This window comes from Syngnathus leptorhynchus, chromosome 12 (genome assembly GCF_054491065.1).
Source record: "Syngnathus leptorhynchus isolate UIUO chromosome 12, UIUO_Slep, whole genome shotgun sequence".
Lineage (NCBI taxonomy): Eukaryota > Metazoa > Chordata > Actinopteri > Syngnathiformes > Syngnathidae > Syngnathus > Syngnathus leptorhynchus.
The window spans coordinates 6,939,487-6,961,442 of NC_141206.1; the positions used below are offsets into that span (position 1 = coordinate 6,939,487).

The following is a 21,956-nucleotide window of genomic DNA, read 5'->3' on the forward strand; positions in this document are numbered from 1 at the left end:
TTAAAACAGTAATACATTGAGAGAGAAAAACACTGGTTTATTTATACTCGTTGTTTTATATCCCAAACGTTTATGAAACACTAGGGGCACTGTTGCTTTATCAACACAAGAAGCAACTCCGCAAAAGAAGAATCTCCGGTTTCAACATGGATTCTAACAACACCGAAGGTACTCACTTCGGCTCTTTTTTTGTCATTTACAGTTCATTTAAATCGCCATTGGGAGCTTTATTTGACTCCCCGTTAATACATTTTGCTTACGTTTATGTCCCGTCTTTGTACAAGACTTTATACGTGAAATAAAATGGCGCTCTTCATCGATTTTAGCCCTTATTGTGTTAGCTTAGCAACGTTTTGCTTAGCAACTGTTTTCCTCTCTCAAACTAGTAGATTTGGTGCTTTTCTTTCAACCCAACCGGTCTGCAGCAGCAAACGTGACACACGTTGTGTATTTAACAGTTAAAACGCACAAGAAGAAATAGCTGGATAGCCTGAGAGTCTTGTTAAAATTAGAGCGCAACCAAAGTACGAATATTAGGATATTACATGCTGTCATTTAAGCTAGTATTTAAAAAAGTAGTCGTAATTGCCAAGTGTTCATTTTTGACTATATATCACGATTTAATAACATTTCGACACCCAATATTACAATATTTACATTGTATGAAATGCCTCTCTTATCTGTTGCCCATTCAGTTAAAAATTTTGTTACAATTTTAATTCCCAGACAACATGAACAACGATGGAGACATCTCATCTGTTATGGGATTCTCTGGTTTTGGTACGTATGACATGGGGGTTGGAGGGGGGAGGGTGCTTAAACTGCTCTTTAAATGTTTTTAAATGTGCCTCCCCTAGGAAAGAAGGCCCGCACGTTTGACCTGGACGCCATTTTTGAACAGACCCGGCGAACGGCCATCCAGAGGAGTCGCCAAGTGTTAGGTGTCTTTAATAAACCCGCACGCTGGTCTGGCTATATTTCAACTTTTGTTAACACATTTTTTGTTCAGATGACAGGGAGAAGGAAATGGAGAAGCAAGAGGAAAGCTCAACATCAGTCCACATGCAGAAAAGTGAAGTAAAGGCAGCAGCCACCTCCAGGTAACCCTTTTGTATTCACCATTTCAATTCAGATTTTAAATGAAGCTTTCAAGACTGAGTTAGGCCTTCAATATGTGTTTTCAAGCCTGGTTTATAGTTTCAAACTATACTCGGTCTTCAATGCTGACTGTGTTGTTAAATGTTTACAGAAAAGAGGACATGGACAGCAATTCAGACTCCGAACCTATCGGCCCTCTGCCCCCCCAAAAAGACGATGATGATGATGATGATGATGATGATGATGAAGTGGGACCCCCACTTCCTCCAGATTACAGAGATGGTGCCACTCAAAGCGACAGTGACGACGAAGATGAGGAGCAAGATGATGATGATGATGACGACGACGATGATGTATGTGACAAGTGCACGTAACGTACGCTGTCTCAAAAAGTGATAGTAATGCCTCCAAATTGTGTGCTGTTGTTTTAAGGTTATCTCCACAAGATGGCAGCACCATAAAACGACACCAAGTGTGTCTAAGTACAATTAAGATGACTGGAAAGAATAATAAAACATATACTATTTAATTATAGTATAAGAGATTGGCGTCAATTGTTCTCCCAAAATCAGGCTTATTTGTTATTTGTTTTTAAATATTTGAAAAAATATATTTTAACCCACAGTTAAGTTATCTAAAGTAACTAATCCACAACTACATTCCTCTGTCCCACCTCAGAATCCTCTCAAGAAGATCCCGGACACTCACGAGATCACCCTGCAGCACGGCACCAAGACGGTACCCGCCACCATCTTCCAACATAGTCAATCTCCATTTGTAAATTACATTTGACCTTCCTTCCATGCATTTTCTCAGGTGTCCGCTATGGCTTTGGACCCGTCGGGCGCCCGCCTGGTGACGGGCGGTTACGACTTTGATGTGCGCTTCTGGGATTTTGCTGGCATGGACCGGGCTCTGCAGGCCTTCCGTTCCCTGCAGCCATGTGACTGGTGAGTCGATTTTTCTGAGAAGCATCACTTAAAACGTTAGTAAAATAACATTGATTTGATACACAACTAAATTAAGATCGGTCACAGAACAAATTCAAGTCGTAAGTCAAGGTACCATTTGACTCTTACTCTTTTACTCCCCACAACTGCCGAGAAGCTCTGACCCATGTGCGTGTCCAGCCACATCCACAGCATCCATGCACACACATTTGTTTATCCTCCAAGCAGATGGTAGTGGCTGTTTGTTTGCGTGTTTACGCCGTGATTCACCGGCACAAAAAAAAAAAAAAAAAAAGAAAGGTCCAAATAGTATTTGTTGTTTCCAGAGCTGGTGCAGGCCTCCCCGATTTGTACCCAAACGCAACATTTAAGTTGATTACATCTCTCTCCGGGAGCTTCTGTGCTTCCGACTCCACAGATGTTTCAGACCCAAAGATTTAGCGTTTGAGCCTCAATTTCATTCTGCCTTTGAACTTTTTTGACGCTGCGCAGCCGATATGTTGATGCTTCGTTCCGCGTCCCGCTGTGTTAATGCTATTTGATCGTGACCTAAATTGCTAATCTCATTCGGGTTAAGTGGTGCCCACTTGGCTCGCATGCACTGCCGTGCTCTTGCGTGCAACTTTGGACAGGGTGGTATAGCCTTGAAATAAAATCTCTATTTTCACAAAAATATATATTTTTTTCGATATCCCCCACTAGAAAAGCAAATGAACAATTAAAGGTATTGTACTTTAAAAGTAAAATATAACTGAACTGTACTCTTTCACATATCACTCGTGGCTGAATCGAGGTCTAATGAGATTGTGCTCATGGGTTTCTGTTCTCATGAAGTCATCAGATCCGAGCGTTGCAGTACAGCATCACTGGGGACCGCATCCTGGTAGTGTCCGGAAACGCACAGGCCAAAGTCTTAGACCGTGACGGCTTCAATGTGATGGAGTGCATCAAAGGAGACCAGTACATCGTTGATATGGTCAACACTAAGGTACCACTTTTGATTCAATAACCCAAGTTGGGAGTCTATGCTGTGCTACTGCGACCGAGAACAACCTGGACGTATTTTGCTGTGTTGTTGGGTTGGTGGGGAAACCATGCCAATGCATAAATGTAGCAAGGTGGACCCACAAGCGAGTGCTTTGTTGTTATTGTGTGCAAAACATAATGCTTTACACTTGGCTCGAGGAGTCAACAGTGGACCTGTGGCACCGGCGTCTTCAAAGATGTTTGGGATTTACTGTGTTTAAACGAGTCGATTGTTGGTAACCAGGCAAATGTTCTCCACACACGGTTGGTACCCCTCCATGTAGTTTTATAGAAAAGACCTGAAAGTGATCTGAAAATAATTGACAATTTATTTGATGACTTAAGTATCAAAAGTTATTTTCTCACATTAAAGTTACTCGAGAATTGGGAGTAATTTTTGATGACTAATCACATTTTTTTACTCAGCTGGGGCTTACTGCATTAATTTGTTATGGAGCGACTCTAGAAAAATACAAACACATCACCTGCACCTCAATGAAGAAAAAAAAAAAATCACTTGCCTCTTCCTCGCACACTGAAATGCTTCTCTCTGTCTGTGGGTGGGTTGGGGCCAAAGGGGCTCCCCTTCTGTTATTCCACTTTGAGCCATTTGTTATGAGGAATTCCCGCAGAGGAAGCAGCGAAAAGAGGTCACGCCACACTTTACTTACACTTTTTTTTTTTCTTTCTTTTTTTTTTTACGGCCAATTTGGTCGTTAATCTTGCAGAATTCCTACCGGACGTGTGTTTTAAATAGCTTGCAGGTACATCAAACTTAAGCGTAGCTCGGGACTAGACACAACTAAGTTATGCACTTTCACACCCTGTGTAGCTTCTCCTCAGACATTTCCAAATACAACAGTTTTTTTCCCCCCCTTGCTCTCATCAGGGCCACACGGCGATGCTCAACGACGGCAGCTGGCATCCCAAAATAAAAGAGGAATTCATGACATGCTCCAATGACGGGTAAGCCTCCATGTCATTTTTTTTTTTTTCTTCCCCCCAAATGCCCCATTAAGGACTCTGGTCCCAAAGTCTCCTTACCTGACAGCAACACTGCAAGGGGATTTTTTTTCTTTGCCGCCAGCAGGGAGTCCTCTAATCCAGAATATACCACTTCACTGTATCGCCTCGCCATACACGCATTAAACAAAATCAGTTTAATCTTGCATAATATATCCCCTTTAAGAATGCGAGTTGGGACAAGACAGCATTGAGTCTGATTGCGACAAGCAGCAGTGTCGAAACTCGCCGGGGTGGTTATTAATTAGAAACAGGAAAGGCCTCTGCCCGCTCTTTCGAGGCACGACAACCCTCCCAGATTTGTTTATTTAGTTCTCGTCGCGGCTCTGGAAATCCTCCCCTGGCACGTTAGCAGCGGTGGAGCATAAAAGGGGGTTACATGCAGGGGAGAGGCCACAGGTGCAGCCTGGGTCGATATAGTGATTCGAGTAGGGCCCGGTGATGGAAAAGAGTGTTAGCATCTCATCACCACTTCCCACATCTTCATATTAATGCAACAGGTGGCGAGACTTTGACTTTTGACTTTGACATAGCTTCAAAATGTGTTTCTACATATTATGTAGGCCTTCTTTGAATTGTTTTTTAATTGTTCGTTCAGTATTATATATTTTTCCAACACCACCTTCGAAATTTATATTTCTAATAAAAGTTGGAAAAAAAGTCAGACATCGGTTTTGGTTGGATATGTTTATCATAGCAGAAAAGTCTCAAATAGCTATGCCCAAAATTGAAATGATAAAAACAAATCTAGTGTTGTGCAGACCTTGAACACACCTGCAAAACTGTACTTCTATCGTCAATGAATCCTTCGAGGACAAAGAACCAAGATGCTATTGAACGTATGGATGCTATTGTCTATGACTGCCATTAGTAGGCCTTTATTTTTTTCCAACGGACCCTGGTCGGCCAACTGTACCAGTGGGTGTTTGCAACGACCTTCTATGTGCTTTAAAAATTCATTCTGACACCATTCTGTCTTTGCTGCAATGCTAGAGCCTCTTTTGTTGTTTATTTCAATAGCTTTTTAAGCTTGACCACTGGACCGCCCAAACCCTTTTAATTAAAGCTCCCGTTGCCCCCCACTCGCATTCATAGCAGGTGTGACCCGGCTACTCCGAAATCCAGCATTTTCTTCTGGAAGGAAGTAGTAACAGTGGGTGGTAGCGATTGTCTCGCAATTATTGTTTAAATCAAAGAGATAGCCTTTAAAAAGAGTCGTGGAATTGAAAAGACTGAAAAGACAAGCGTGTTCCCAAAACCATTTGTGGATCTTGTCACATGGTTGAACAAACCTTTGATTGGTAACAACCTTCATGTATTTATAGAAACATCTGTAACAAGATAGACGTGTAGTCCTTGTATGTTATTTCTTGGTGCCCCAGGTGAACATACTCATGCAGCCAAGAGGGAGTCAAGCAAAGATAGGGCGAATGGGCACTAGCTAATGGAACCCACATGTCACACACACACATTTCACACCCGCAAACACATACAATTTGAGGAATGTTCCCGAAGATTCCCGTCATTCTAGTCCGCTTACAAAGCCGCACTTGGATTTTAACATGAGGCTGAGATTCACCAGGACAACATTTGACTTTAGAGGTCCAAGCTATTTACAAAACACTTTGTAACACTTCTTTCGTTACGGTATGTCTTTTGGGTCTTGAGATCAAGCTTTCTGAACTGAAAGAAAGAAATCCATTAACGGTATGTCGCTGTGATTCAGTCTGAACGTCAGGTTCATCTACAGTCCAGTGCTTCTCGGTTGATGGTTCGTTATACGCTGCTAGTCTTCCATGTCCATCCTGACAACACTCTCATGCCAAACACCATCAAGATGGGAATTTGTCCTTGTTCAGTCTAAGTCATGGCTGGATTATCAACTCTCTTGTTTTGGTTTTATCGTCCAATCGGAGCCAGTGGGACTGGCGACTCTGCTGCTGTGTATCTTATGTAGTTTTTTTTTTAACCCCTAAAACCTCTGTGATTTTGCTGAGCTCCTATAACATTGCTTGGACCACAGTGGGTTTTCTCTAGCTTTCTTGCTTGAGCACTTCCTAAATCCTCCCCACTTTACTTTGCCCGCTTGTGATGGAGTATGGACAAGCCTCAAATATCCCTCCTAATCCCCCTTTCCCAAAACACAGCCCCGGTCAGACACCCTTGCCATTACGCAGCACACCCAGTCACCAGAACGTGACCAATGAATAACCCTCGTGCAACCCGTGCGCACCTATCTCATCCTTATCTCGACATCGAAGAAAGTGTTTCGGGTCAGCATCGCCCCCTGCTCGTTCTGTAACCTGATGGACAGATAAAATCTGGGAGGCCAGCGGGGGAACTGTCTCTCCTCAGTTGATGTGTGAACCGCTGGTCTACCTCATAAAGTGCCCACGCATGACTGGAGATGTATGGTCCTCATTTTATGACATTCACTGAAGCCTTTGTGTTGAGGGAACGGGAAGAAACAGGGGGACTGCTGACTGAACGGAAAACAAGGGCGCAGGGATAAGGAACGGGACCAAAATGTTTTTGCTGGCTTCTACATACTATGTATGACTTGGTGTTACTTTTCCATAACAAGCCACATTCTTCAGTGTCTGAAAAAGATGTCTCACTTTTGAAATACTCTCAGAGGGAAGTGGCCATTGTGGTTAGAGTGTGAAGAGTAGATTGCTGCAGAGGTACAGCGAGATGGGAAGAGTCACGAGAAGTAGACATTGAAATTTTTATGGATCAGCTTCTTACTTTATAAAACCGTAAATACCCAACAGTATTCCGTGCATTATTTTTTTTTTGAACCCAGAAAAAGTCGTTTGTCTGTGGTAGTCGGCGTCCACTTTGTAATGTTCGTTACTGCCACCCATAGGACTGGAGTGGAACATTACTGTTTTGCATGTGAGACTTTTTTTCAATGAATCAGACGGACATGTTTAGGATTGTTCCACCTTGGTGGAGGCCTGAGTGCTGTTCTCGTTCGCCTCGTTAACTCTTTTTGCTTTGTGTTGATTCAAACACGACGATGGATCAAACAGAGTTTTCTTTGACCCTTGCCAGCTCTTACTCAAGCCGTAAGTCTTGAGCTGGCATTTGTGTCACATTGTTAGACTTTGTCCAAACACGGGCTCGAGAGTGTATGTCTGCGGCGTTCTCGGCGGCAGCGGAGGAGGAATTCTGTTAGTAGTAGCAGCCCCAACTGTGTGTTTACGCACCTCGGCCTGACCTCATGACCCCAACGGTCCCAGTGTTCGCTGCAGGACATAGTGGGTTGTAGAAACATTTGGAGTCTTGTTCCCCGCTCAGTCTTTGAATAGTCAAAATGTAGACGAGAGAAATTCAAGGTATGTTGAGGTACGCTCTTCTATTTTCTTTTTGTAATCAGGTAATATTTTGATGATACACCGTCTTTAAAAAATATATTAGTTTCTGCAGAATGAATGAAGATTATTTTAAATTGTTCTTGTAGTTGACTTTGAATCAACAGTGCTTCTGCTGGTGTCAGGCCGTACTGAACGTTTGATGAATAGTCCTCACTCATCCTCAAGACTTCGTAGTATTCAGTTTATTTATTATTCAGTTTTGACGACCATCCCAATACGCCCTAACGCTAGAGTCCAATGTGTTTTACGTGTTGTGTGTTGTGCTCAGCAGATGTCGGGGTACATTTGGGTTTCATGGCAGCTTCAGGCCCACCAGCCTGATCAACCGTTTGCTCGCCTACACCCTTTGAGATTTAGCTTCCCTAACCACATGTTCATGCTCGTTGTATCTCTTTAGTATTTTAATTTATCACCGCAGGGATGTCTCTAATGACCTCATATGTTTGAACCGGTATCTTCTTTACGACTTGATTCATGCCGTTGGGTTGAAGATCAATGACATTCCCGTTTCCTTTCCGCAGCACCGTGCGAACTTGGGATGTAACGTCGGAAAAGAATCACAAGTCCGTCTTCAAACCTCGCTCAGCCCAAGGGAAGAAGGTCACCCCCACGTGCTGCACCTACAGCCGTGACGGAAAGCTCATAGCGGCCGGCTGCCAGGACGGAACCATTCAGATCTGGGACAGAAACCTCAGTGTGAGTCTTATGCTTCTTTAACTTCTACAGTATGTGCTTAGAAATTAATATAGTGTATGGAACCCGCGATTAAAATGCGTTCACTGTCGGGTTTCAGTCTGAGGATGGACTTGGCCTCAGTTCATTGCAGCCATTTTGTCATTTGTCTATTTTAGGGGTTTCTCTCTCGAGTCTCCTCTTTAGCAGGTGAAATATATCCTCTATAGGGTTTAAGTCCGAGGTGGATTTGGCCCAATTGTGTTGCCTTTGAGGCTTGCTCCTCTTAGTCTTCTCTGAAGCAGGGCTCCTCAAAACATAAACCTGGGACTCCATGTACAGTTTTTTTTTTTTTTTACAGAGGTCACACAGTGGTCAGGTTTCTGTTCTGCTTTAAAATGCTTTGGTCCAAAAATGAAGATGAGAATTTATTGAATGGACCACAACCAGGCTTGGATCAGAGTTTGTTTTTATTCTCTCCACTGTGCAGCTGCAGTGCTTTGGATAAAATGCCAACAATGACATCACCATCATGTTGAAGATGGTTCTGGTGCAATGCTTGTGTTGTTACTGCCTTTTAATTCATTTATGTAATTCTTACCATTTTTTTTCAACAAATATCAAAATCTTTCCATCCAGTTTTAATTTCTTGAAAATGACCCCCAAAACAGAAAAGTCTGAGCTCTCATCCAAGCCTTCTGAAACATCATCTGGGATTCATAGAAAAAATGTCGGCCAGTCCATCCAAGCAGATGTTCATTGTCAGGGTATGTCACCTGCTGGCGCTCCGAGAGGCAAAGCCAGAGGTCAGGCCCGGAGTCATTAGGATTAATCATTGGGGCACCGCCGACGTCTGTGCCAAATTTCTTGATGCTCCCTCCTACAGTTGTTTAGATATTTCATGTCTGGGCGGCACGGCGTATCGCAGGGGCCCTCACTCACTTCACCGACTCACTGCAGTTTCTGCTTTAAAAGTATAAAATAAATAAATAAAAGCGGTTATGTAAGTAGCACTGACTCGCTTTTTGAGTTGAGAAGCATGCAAGTCAATGAAAGGCACAATCAACATTTCCCTCTTTACATTTTCCACTATTAGTGCCCAATTAGAGATTGCATTTCTTAAGAATGTTGAAGTCATTGGTTGATTTTGGCATTGTTGCTCATTGGATTATTTCAAATCCTCACGCCAGCCAAAACCTCGTCCAGTACTTATCAGCAACCATTAAAATAACAAGCAATCAATGCGGACAACGTTGGCCGCTTTTGTTATTTCATACAAAAACGGTGACGGTTAAACTGTAGCTAGCGAGTCGGAACGGCTCAATTAGAGCGAGGGGCTAATCCAGATTAGTTCGAATGGGAAGTAGGCTACACCGTAATGACTCATTCAAGTCAATTCTAATCAGATAACAACACTTAACAATGTGCGGTAGTTTTAGTCCTGATTGGCTGTGCTTTCATTAGTCTCACTTGTAAAGATTTCGTTCCTCATTCCACTGGCGGAGTGCTCGTAGCAGCACACTCCTGAGAGATTGGATTAAAGCGCTCCAAATTTACGAGCGCTCCTTGTCCAAGCTAAATATTTACCGTGCGTCCCATAGCAGCTCACAATAGTCATGTCTGTTCCCTGACCACTGGAGCCTGCCCCCTGTCTGAATGGCTCAAGAATTCTTCGCCTGTGCCCTCTGCCCTAATCAGGAACCTGACTTGAATTCAGCCACGAGCCTAAAAAGGAGTCGACCTTGTTCTTTTATTGCCGCTGCTCTCCCCCCCTTGTCTGTCTGTCTGTCTCCTGTATTACTCATGGTCAGACTATGCAGGGCAGATCAATCACGATCAATCATGTGCATCACCTTGATGTGGAGCTGCGCTATTGATGGTGACATGGGCTTGATTAAGCCTACGATCGCCAGTCAAGTCGGTCCTCCCGGTGAACTCCCATAGAGAGTAATTGCTCACCCTCAATCGGGTCGGGCTGAATCAGAAGAAAAAGTTCTCTTGATACTTGGTGCGTGGAGGGTGCGGGCCTCGGTTCCAAAACATTACCCCAGAGATCGGTGGAATGTGGTGAGGTCATCGATGGACTTAGATATTTCCACATTTCAAACGAAGGACCCCAAAAGAGCTGGTCTTGAAGACGGAATGTTGAAATGTACTGTTTTGACAGAGAAATTGATTTTGACTGAAAAATAATCAGATCAAAGCCTAAAGGTGAGCAGAACTGTGTTGGCTCTACAAGTTGTCAACATTAGGATCGGTGGATATTTGCGTTTGGCGGTCTTTGGAAGTTTGCACGCGCAGAGATTCATAAAAGATGAAGCTACGCGAGCGCCGCCGTCCTTTTTAAGTCCAACGAAAATGTTTAGAAAAACTATCACAACACAGACGAGTAACTAAAGACTACTTGATGAGTTATGAGCTTCAAAATAGTTGGATCGATAACAAAACAGTTGTCGGGCTTCTTGCCGTTGCAATAACGCCTGTCGTCAACCAATCAGCGTTCTGATTTGGTCTTCGGCTTGGAACGTACCTTACCCCTGGAAAGTACCAAAACCGTTCTGGTCGGAAGATTCGTCAAGAATTCTCAATTGCCCGAGTGTGTCGCCGATGCAGTGACTCAAAGCGAACACACTGACTGCTTATATGGACGCTGTGATACTTCAACACACACTCGTGCTTGTACGCTGCCTCTCTATCACCACTTGTTGACTTCCATCAAAGATCCGAGCAGCTGTCCCGGCCCGCGGTTTGGCCACTTGATCCCCATAAAGTAACAAAGGTCAGCATGAGATGTCATTACTGGCTGCACAGTGGCCGTCGTCGAATGATTCTTAGGTGTGTCCTTGTAAAGGTTTTGATGTGGTGGCGGCAGGGAGAGGGGGGGGGGGGGGGGAGCAAGTGGCGGAGGGGGAGGGGGGAGGTATTCATATAATGATACTTGTATAACTTGGCAAGAACAGTTGGCTTCGGCGGTCGATGCGGGTATCACTGCTGAAACCCGACGCACTGTTCCCTCCGCGATTTATCAACTCTCGCCGTCCCACGTGTTTAGATGATGAAAGGGCCCCACAAAAACTCCACAAATGAGTTTTGTGCTATATAAAAACACCAGGCCTGTAATTGAATTGAAGATTATTTTAATCATCTGGTTGGTTAAATCAATCAATAAATCTGATTTTAAAAATCTAAATCCCTTTTATTTAAAAAAAAAAAAACAGGACATTTCAAAAAACGTACAAATCTGATTTGATAAAATGAGTAAATGACCAGTTTGCTCCGTTAAATCTCTGAAAGTCGACAAATGTTGAAAGTTATAAAGACAGATATTTGTTTTGATTAAACACAAAGATAATCAGTCCCCTTTCAGGAAGGACTACAGAAATCCAAGGCTCCCCATTGAAATGAAGGACTTGGTTCCCCGAGGTGGTCACACGGTCCCGAACGGCGAGGGCTCCGGTTTCACGAGCGACCGTGTAGCTTATCACAGGAAGCAAATGCCTTGGCCAACATCGGCATAGTAAATAAGCGCTCTGCATTTTCACAACAACAGTATAGGAGCTCGAAATAGCCACAGCAGGGTGTATGTAACTGCCCATCACTGGCAACACTTTGATTGACAGACGTTATTACCCGGCTTGACTTTATTACACGCCTCTCAATGAGTTTATTAAGGCCGATTAATCGGAAAAGATTCTGAATTAGTGCGAGCCGGACGTTATTCCAGCTGACTTTGGGTGACGGGGAAAAGTCTCCACCGAGTGTCATTCCAGTCATACCTTCTGTTCAGATTTGTACAATTTACGAACAGCAGTTTGGATTTATCTGCCACCCGAGTGCATATCTTGAAGATTTCAACAGATGTAGACCAAACACTTTTCTAAGGCCGCAAAACACGAGGCAAACTTAGCGCTACCGTGCACGAGGCTACCACATAAAAGGAGGTAGAAACGCAGCGGGTGCTAACCGCAGATGGGATTCATTTTAGCAAGAAAGCCATCAAATCAAAAAAAAAAAAAGATCATGATGAAAGGTTCTCATAACTTACTGGTTGAACACGGGAAAAAAAACAGTGCCTGCGGAGAACACGAGATTTGGAAAACTTTATGTATAAATGATAAAGCATTTGGACAGTTACGTGAAATATCACAGTTTGGCAGCGTATCTATGGCAAAATATCTCCATATGCCTGATGTACATTACATACTTTTTGGAAAAATACATATTGGAGTATCAAAATTGGTCATTTGCTTTCAGCAAAGGATGCACCCTGGAGAAGATACGGACAGTCGAATAAAGTTTGCCTTAAGACGAGAAACCGTCATTTCATCATGTTAAACTGACCCCTTGACTTTTATACCGGCGTATGCAAAAGAGGCAGTGAATAATAGGCGATTAAAAAAAAGAGAGAAAAAAAAAAAAGGAACGTCTGAGTCCGTGGTAAGACAAGTAAAATGATGACAGGGAAAATCAAATCGACACAAGACAAAATGTCCAAGGCCAAGCCTCTAAAAAAAAGTAGAATCCTGGTTATCTACAGTTCAAGGTGACACGGTTATCTTTTTTTGTTTCGCTTAATAACCTCCACTCCATTTACTTTGCAAGTGACCTCAATTCCCTCCAGTATCGTGAGGGCACATCACTCTTTCACCTCACACTCGCCACACCAGCGTTTCTCTATTCTTCTCTATCTTATCGCTCACAGGCACACTTAAAATTCCTTATCCGCATTTCCGAGACAAAAAGCTCATATTGCTCCATTTTCTTTTCACTCATTTATTTGCATTGTGCTTAGAATTAATGAAATTGGAGCGGTATAAACCGAGGTTATGTTTGTTTGGGTGTTAGCAAGTCCGCTTGCCTAGCTTATTGCTTCACAGGCAGCTTTTAATGATCGATCGCTGTTATCTGACTCGGATGAGGAGAGGAGGGCCCGACAATTCTTCCAGGTTTTTTTTTTCTTTTTTCCAGACGTTGTGTCTATGTGTTAAAAAGAAGTCCGAAGTGTTTGTTTTGGTGTTACTAATCCACAATTTTACTGTACAAGACTTCAAAAGGACATTCGAGTTTTGTTGGACAGAGGATCTGAGCGAGTACAGTTCATCCCTCGGCTTTAAATTCTATGTCCTATGCCACCATACCGTAGGATTATTTTTGCAATTCCAATTGATGAGGTAATTGGCCCTGTTTACCTTCTTTACAGATATGAAAGAAGCAAACCAGGAACAACTTTTCGTATATTCTTATTCTGCTGTGTGTATTAATTATCTGGATTTTTCCTCATGATTCTAGGTGCACACCAAGTTCCACTGTCGACAAGCCCACACCCCAGGATCCGACATCTCCCGCATTGCCTTCTCCTACGACAGCACCGTTCTTGCATCACGTGGGGGTGAGAAGTTGAAATGCGGATAAAAATTGGCTTTCCTTGAAATTATTATTTTATTTTATTTTTTTATTCACCTGTTGTGTTGTCTCCTAGGCGATGACACACTGAAGATTTGGGATATTCGCAACTTCAAGAAGCCATTACACATGGCCACCGGCCTGACGAACTACTTTGCGATGTGAGTCGTCGCAATTCCAAAAATGTACCTCAGCGCTGCCACAAGGCAACGATTTCATGTTTTTAATTCCTCCCTGAGCAGGACAGACTGCTGTTTTAGTCCGGACGACCAGCTCGTCGTAACTGGGACCTCAGTGAAGAAAGACGAGGGCAGCGGGAAGCTGGTCTTCTTTGACCGAGCCACCTTTCAACGGGTCTACGAGATAGAAGTCACTAATGCGGTAAGATCATCTAATCTTGTTGCTAATGAACTCAAATTAAAATGCATGCTTTTATAAAAATTCAAATCAAGCTAAAAAAAAAAAAGAGTTAAAATCACTTTAAAAATCCTAATTAAGTTGTTGAAAGTATTTTTTGCTATCATGAGAAAATATGAGATGGCGAGATAGATTCAAAATATGAATGACGGAAGTGGAGCAAGTGAATGAGAATCCATGTTAAATGGATTAAAAGAGATGTGAATAATAATAAAAAAATACATTAGATATAAATTTAAAAAAAAATACAAATAGTTTACTTTCATTTGAAAATCTGTTTAAAAATATTAAATAAAAAAATATTTTTCCTAAAAATCCAAAATAAACCATTTTTTTATTCAGCCCTGCTGTGAAATATGGAACTAAACAAAATATTTCGGGTATTACATCTCACCTTGCATCTCCTAAATGTCATCTTGCATTGCAGAAGCCTCCATCATTCGTTATTATGGACGGTAAGTCGCTGTAATTCAAAGCAGTTGACCGTAAGCCACTCCGATGATTTAGCACACGGAATGAGTAATTCATCTCGCTGTCTGAGATGAAAGATTGACGGTGCCATGTAATGTTATTCACACATGGGCGCTCGAGGCGGCACGGGGGGGGGGGAAACTTTTTAAAGAGGCAAGCTCGTCAAACTTGGAGAAAGTCAAGTAATCGGATCGTCTCGGATTGGATCCGTCTTGACGCACGCCGTTACCACAAAGCCTTGGCAAGGCGGCTTTATTGACACTTTTTTTATTCGAGGTGATGACTTTGAATGTTCAAATCCAATTATGTTAAGTATCCATCAGCATGTTCTCGTGTAGGTTCTTTGCGGTCGATCGTAGCTGGTAACTAGTCAAAACATGGACGTCTGACAAAATACCAAGTCAGAAGCACTTTGGCACATTGACGTTGGCCATTGGGTGAACTTGGCTGTGTAACATTAAAAGGAACATTCAAAGTGGACATCGTAGGTGGCAGGAGATCATTGATTTGTGTATTTACTGTTTGTGGCCTTCTAAGCCAGAAATTGTATCGGATCTCTTTGGATTGCGCAGGTGGCCTGTAGGTAAAAAGTACACATCGTTCATTACACGCCGTTTGACTGACAGCCCCCAATAAAAGCTTGGGCGGCGCTGAGTTGTGGTTCTCAAGTGCCTCCTCCCGCCAAATGAGTCACAACAGTGGAACAAATCGAACAAAAAACGAGTTCACACTTGAACCCATCCAAGAACAACTGGGCCAGTCCAATAGTGGGAAACTCATCCAGATATCAAAAAAGTTGCCTTTATATCTCATTTGTGTCGAAAAATGGCCTCACGTCAGGAAGAGAGAAGCATCTTCAGTAGCAACCGTTTTTATCTCATCTCATTAAAATAGCAATGAAATAAATAAATGCCACAACAGCCTTTTTGTCTGCCAATGCCCAACGCTGGCTGAAAAAGGTTTTGCGAACACGGACGGGGACTAGAAAAGCCACAGCTGTGTTTCTTGTTTCGTGGCCGCTGAGTGGATCCAAATGTGCTTCTGACAGTTTGGAAGTCTCGCTAGCCAAAGCTCAGCAGCCTCAAGGGGAGCGACGGCGCTTGCGTCTGACTCGGCGTTAACTCACTTCCTGTCATGTGAGATGACATGAATGAAGGAATAGTGTGTCATTCCTGAAGTCCTGCAAGACGTCAAGAATAAGAAAAATGTCAGCCGTGAACTAAAAAAAAATGGTGTCTGAGCTATCCGATTGGTCCCTTAAAAAAATTGGCAATGAAAAAAAAAAACTGAATTTCCAATCCATCGTGAGCTTGTACCGATCTGCTCTGAAAATAATCGTAAATGTTGTGGCGATAGCTGGACAAAAGAAAGGATTATGAGCTCTCTTCTCTAGCTTTCACGATTCATAGGGCGGACGAAAGGCAGAAGTTCATATCAAAGCATCATTTTGTGGTGGAAAGCAGTCATGCGGGAAGGAGAAATTGCTCTTCCAACAAGTTGGCAGATTTTAGTGTTAGCTTAGGCCACGATATGATACTGAGCAGCTCAAGACATACGAGCAGAAACAGTTAGACTTGGCGGTGCCCAAAGTATTAGAGACAAAAAAGAAAATTGAATTCTGCTGAGCTTGAGTTGACATTTTTTTTAAAATGAAATCTTGCTCAGTAACAACTTTTCTTGTCACAGTACGTTTTTATCCCTTTTCAATATGGCCCTAAGACTCATTTGTAGATTCCTGCTGCTTCTGTTAAAATAATCTAAGTCAAGAGGCGTGATGTATGTATCTGCCTAAGCTCCCGTTCTCAGGAGGATGCCCGGCCGGGATGGAGCTCTGATGTTGTGTGGATTGTGACTGAGTTACAAGTGATTGGTGGCCCTTTTCATTTCGCTTCCTCCGCCCGCCCGGACTTCACTGCACTTAAATTCTTCGGCCGTGGGAGATAGCGGTGGCTGGTGTAAACATTGTAAATAGTTCTTTCATCAGGTTCACCAAGTGTACTCCTGCGTCATAAAAATAAATAAAAAAATAAAAAAGAAAAGAAAAAAAAGTTAGTCAAATTAGTTTGACAAAACCCGGCAGATCTACTAATAATATTTGGCTTATTGGTAACGTGACGACGAGTGAGTTGGAAGGAAATTCCAAAGTACATTTAAGACGACAGGTGTAAAAAGTCAATTGGACATGCCAGAAACAAAAAGTGACATATAAATGCACTCAAGTGAGATTACAGTAATGGGTCCGTTTTATAAACAAGCGCTTCAGCCTTTCGACTTTCCACAAAAGAGGTGCTCCTCTCTGCCAGCACATAAGCAAGCTGCACCTGTCTGCAGGCTGTGTTGTGTTTTTGCCACTGCTCTGCGGTGGATATAAAAAGTCTACACACCCCTCATTCAAATGCCAGTTTTTGTAATATTTAACAAAAACTGAAAAAAAAACCAGACCAAGTTAAATTCTTTTCAAAACAATTTTTTTGTCATTAATCTGACCATTAACCTGTAAAATCTAATTGGGGAAATTTTGTTTGTTTGTTTTCTGAGCAACTATAATTTTTTGACCCCGGAGTGGAAGAGCGTGAGTGATTGATTATTCCACCGCACACGAAGAGGTCGGTGATTATTTGCAAACACTGCAAATTCCCACCACACAGAACTCGCCGCTGGGCCCAGAACAAGGACAGGTTTCCCCTTTTGGCCAGCAAGAGGATTTTTTTTTTTGGGTCTGGCTGGAAATACCATCACTCGACAGCGGGTCAGGCTTAAATCCAGCCCCCATTCGTGCGCTTGTGTTCTAACTTGTATGTTCTGTTGCACTGAACAACTTTGTGAAATCAAATCAAGTTAATGTGATTTATTATGCAGCCTTCCTCCCACATATTTTTGAACAAACACAAGTAATAAATGAATCCTCTTTATAACGAACGGACCTTTCTTCACACATAAATGTTTTGGCATTCTCCGACTTTGCAACCTCGATTTGAATTTGATTAATTGATTCGTCTTAATCGACTCGACGTGACCTGAGATTTAGTAATTACCAATGTAACACAATGCTCACCTCAGATTGACCTCTGGGATTAGATTTATGTGTCGGGTTGATGCGTTATCAAATTGTCCTCATAATCCAGTCATCTAAAACCCAATTTTGAAGTAAATTTCCATTCATTCACAAAAAAGATTCACACCAAAATTCCACTTGGCCCAATAGTGGTTTGTTAGATGGTTTTCTTTTTTTTTTTTTTTTTTTTTAGTTGTTTGTTAGATGTTTTTTTTCTTCTTTTTTCAGGACGTATGACATAATTTTAGTCATACAGAGAAGATGGAATTATCCAAGTTTTTTGACTTCAAGAATATTACTACATTTCCTTCTGCTTGCATCACATCCTGCCAGTTAAAGTGCACGCTTGACCAGATTAACCCCTCATCTCTCAGTTTGATCTGAACTCATTCACCCTGATCATTGTTTTTATGATACATTGAATACAACTGCTCGAATTGAAAGTCATTTTTAAATGATCCTAATCATATCTAATATTAATGTGGAAGTTGTCAAAAAAAAAAAAGAGTTACGATGAATGAGTGTGCGTGTAAGATTGACACTTTTTCCACTGGTGTCCTGGTGGGAAGCTGAACAGCTGGACGCTAAGCAGCTTTCCACCCTTACCGAATCTGGACTACCCACCCCCCATCCCATCCCATCCCGCACACGAGCGTCCAAGCCCACCGACCCACCCCCCACACTGCCCTCTGTTTGAGCTCACCTACAAATCTCAGTGGGTCGTCACACATGTTGATGGGCAAGTTCAGAACCCAGGACATTCCCATTGATGCCTAAATCAACATTTTTGGGGATTTCCTTGTCCCATACAAGCAACATTTTTAATGTTGCGTCATTTCCAGTTGCAGGAAATGGACCAAGTTTTCCACTGTTGTGCCACTGTTCGTGTAGCCTCGCGCACATTTTACTTACACACAACTCTCTGGATAAATGTGGTCAGATTTGCCTATTGGCACTGGGCCATCTGTCACACACACACACACACACACACACACGCATGCACGCGCACACACAGGCACATGCCGAGGGATCCGGCCCCCTCATCCCCAACCACCAAATATAGTCAAGTAGAGCAGCACAGCACTCTGGGGCTCATCCACGCCGCTACCAACATCAACCTGCTCTCACACACAATGCGTGTATAGGCACCATGCAGCAAACATTAAATGTGTGTGTGTTTGTGTGTGTTTTGCCATGACAGAGTGCAGTGCGCTGCCTGTGGCACCCCAAGCTCAACCAGATCATGGTGGGAACCGGAAACGGGCTGGCCAAGGTCTACTATGACCCCATTAAGAGCCACAGGTATTTTCACACGCACACATTATAACGAATCCGTATTTTTGCTCAGTGATTGACGTGCGTCTTCCGTCCAGGGGGGCTAAGCTGTGCGTGGTGAAGAGCAACATCAAACAGAAGCACGCCGAGGCGTTAACCCAGGAGTACGTTATCACACGTGAGTTCCAGCTAAGCCTTATTCGCTCTGAGATCCGATGTCACAATAGAAAATATTGCTTATAAAATTGTACCGAAAAATTCCAAGAAGAAAACATTTTTTTTAACATTTATATGACCTCCCCAAATCAATAAATTGAAAAAAAAATTCAGAAGGGAAATTAAAAAATAATGAACAACTGAAATAACGTGGTTACACAACTACACACAAATAAGTAGACAAAATGAATTAAAAAAAAAATTGCACACACCCGTTAACAACTGGTACGTGGCTATGGTCATAATTAACCAATCGCATCAAAACTTGAAATTTCCTCTATCTTGACTAAGGCCCAATTCCATCTGAAGAATAGAGATGATGATCTTTTAGTGATGAGCAGTATTCTTTTTGAACCAAAAATTCCTTTCAATGTCACAAGTACGTTCAGGGCATTGCATAATATAAAAGGCTCCAATACTAGCTCCGAAGTTGTCCTTAAAAGACTGAGCCCGCAACCAGGAGGAAACCACGCGGCGTCCACGGCCTTCCATTAGCTGATGGAGCGTCCAGTCGCGGATGAGTAGCTGGCCATCCCAGCGCCACGTGTCTCCTTAACACCCGATCACGCCAAGGACAAACGCCTTTCCTGACACCTATGGCGTGACGGGCCACTCATGCTCACACCAGACTGTCAGGACGATTTAGTCTCTTTTGTTTGGGTCGTGTGACGGCGGCGTGGAGTGGAAGTGGAGTGGCGCTCTAAGTGACGCACTCGGTGCCCTGCCGCTGGAAAATTAGAGGGCCCATTGAGGAGAGAAGCGGGGGAATCTGTTAACGCTAACCTTTCTGCTAAATGTGGCGTGGCAAAGAATTAACAACGATGGAAAATCACTTCATCTGAGCCTCCGGACACACACACACGAATCATTCTGTTACTCATGCACACTCGCACACTCGTGTGCGTTAAGTGCTGGAGAGGCTTTTCTCGTTGATATCGCTCACTAAGGTGTGAAAGGACAATCCAAACATGGCGTAACGTTCCCTTAGAACGCTAATGAATGAATGAATTGCGATGTTGAAATGAAAATCCAGCATTGTGAGCATCTTTGTTGTTCCTCCCGCCAGCGCACGCCTTGCCCATGTTCAGAGAACCCCGGCAGAGGAGCACTCGCAAACAGCTGGAGAAGGACCGACTGGACCCCAAGAAGTCCCGCAAACCCGAGCCTCCCGTGTCTGGACCGGGTGAGGCCACTTTGTTTCTTTGTGCTGCGGACATGTACTGAAACTGAAAAAAAAATGAGCTCATGGTCTTAAATAGAAAAATACTCCTGTATGTGTTTTTTACAGTAAGACGGTATTTATACTCGGTTCCATCCCACCAACTGGTTGTGGATGTGTTGCTTTGAGCGTGTGCGTGCGCTACGGGCGTCCAAGCAGCCACACGAACGCCAAGGCAACTTTCTCCACGTCCAGCTGGCCCGTCAGCGTAGTGTTTTGTTTCACGCTCGCAGCCGTCTCCTGATGTTTCCACTGTGAACTGCAGCATTGCAAAGAGATATTTCAAGCACGCGAAAGCAACACATGCTATCCAAATGCTCGTAACTCTGACAAAAGCTTCAGCAAAATATTGTTTCATTGTTTTCAAACAAAACGGAGGAATTTTTTTTTTACATCTGTGGCCAGTTCAAGGAAATGTCTTACAAATGGAACTAAATAAGTCATTTAATGTGCCCTTTTGTCTTCTCATTTGTGCCGATCGGTCTTTCGTTCCAGGCCGAGGCGGCAGAGTGGCGGCTCACGGCGGCACCCTGTCGTCGTTCATCGTAAAGAATATCGCCTTGGATAAGACGGACGACAGCAACGCTCGCGAGGCCATCTTGCGTCACGCCAAGGAAGCATCCGAGAACCCGTACTGGGTGGCCCCGGCCTACAAGAAGTAAGAGCATCCAATGTGTCGACGTGACGACTCGGGGTTTTTTCCTTCACACCTGGGCGACGTGTAAATGTTTAAAGAGCCGCGCTAGTCGCGCAGGTCCTCATTCAAACGTGATGGACGGCTTTAGATGGTTGGAACAGAAAGGACGCTGTTAGATGGCTATCGCGCGCCAGAAGTGGAACAAAGCTGCCAGGCCGCACGTCCTCATGTTTGCACTCCCGAGCAGAAGCAGGTGAGCTTGGAGCTAATGTGTAGAAACATTCCGAGTTGTCAAAACATGTGGCACTAGATTGATGGAACAGGAGATCAAAGTCATTCAGAACATTTGAAATACAATTTGGAGAAGTTTAACAAAGCGAGGTTCCCCGTTTGAGGAACGTTAGCGTTAGTCAGATTGAACTAGGAGCCGCTGGTTTTTTTTTTTTCTTTCCCCATTAAGGATCATGAGGCTGGAGTCACTTTATTTTCTATATTTGAATGAAAGGTTGAGCATAAATGTCTTCATCCCGAAATCTGATTGGTTGTCTGGTGATTGCAGGACACAACCCAATCCTGTGTTTGCAGAGGACTCAGAGGAGGATGAGGAAGCCGAAAAGGAACCAGAATGGAAGAAGCGTAAAATCTAAAGATATAAGAGCTTCTTACATTCAGACTCTAAAGCGGACTCGAGGTTGCTTTACCTACAACACTTGCTCAAGGTCCACAACGGAGGTACTGTCTGGGGTGTGCTTGTAGTTGGCAATCGTGGTCTCAGTGTAAGTAAAATGCAATTTTATGCTTCGAAGAACCAAACACTCACAATTTTGTCTTTCATTCTTTAGATTTTTAATAAATGGATCAGACAGACATGTCAAATATAATATATATAATTCATTTGACTCAACTCCATAAATCCATGCAGACTTAGAGTGGAGTCTGGTTTAGTTAAAGCTGACGTCAGTAAATCATTTACAAGCTATTTTTTTTTTCTCCTGGTCTATTAAAATGTGCACCACAAGTTTGCATATGCCATACAATATGTTCACCAACAACGCCCTGTATCATTGGTCACTTTGTATTTGGTGGTTTGACTGCAACTCGCTCAACTGAGAAC

General features: G+C 43.1%; 1 protein-coding gene across 1 annotated transcript; it reads left to right on the plus strand.

Annotated features, from left to right (window-relative positions):
- The first annotated feature begins 44 nt into the window (after nt 1–44).
- Nucleotides 45–21,821, plus strand: wdr70 (WD repeat domain 70). Its single transcript, XM_085926492.1, has 18 exons — nt 45–168; nt 727–780; nt 858–941; nt 1,010–1,100; nt 1,250–1,451; nt 1,777–1,836; nt 1,915–2,048; nt 2,883–3,036; nt 3,964–4,040; nt 7,999–8,173; nt 13,439–13,538; nt 13,629–13,713; nt 13,795–13,933; nt 18,697–18,797; nt 18,869–18,948; nt 20,053–20,169; nt 20,701–20,863; nt 21,402–21,821. The coding sequence occupies exons 1-18, from the start codon at nt 147–149 to the stop codon at nt 21,487–21,489; spliced, it is 1,926 nt and encodes a 641-aa protein (XP_085782618.1). The 5' UTR covers nt 45–146; the 3' UTR covers nt 21,490–21,821.
- Nucleotides 21,822–21,956: the final 135 nt, after the last annotated feature.

What these genes read in the sequence shown, in the direction of transcription:
- wdr70 (XM_085926492.1), top strand. Translation starts at nt 147, where the DNA reads ATGGATTCTAACAACACCGAAG. An exon ending in TATGGGATTCTCTGGTTTTG is followed by an intron (nt 781 to 857) that starts GTACGTATGACA and finishes TGCCTCCCCTAG; the next exon opens with GAAAGAAGGCCCGCACGTTT. An exon ending in CCAGGAGTACGTTATCACAC is followed by an intron (nt 18,949 to 20,052) that starts GTGAGTTCCAGC and finishes TCCTCCCGCCAG; the next exon opens with CGCACGCCTTGCCCATGTTC.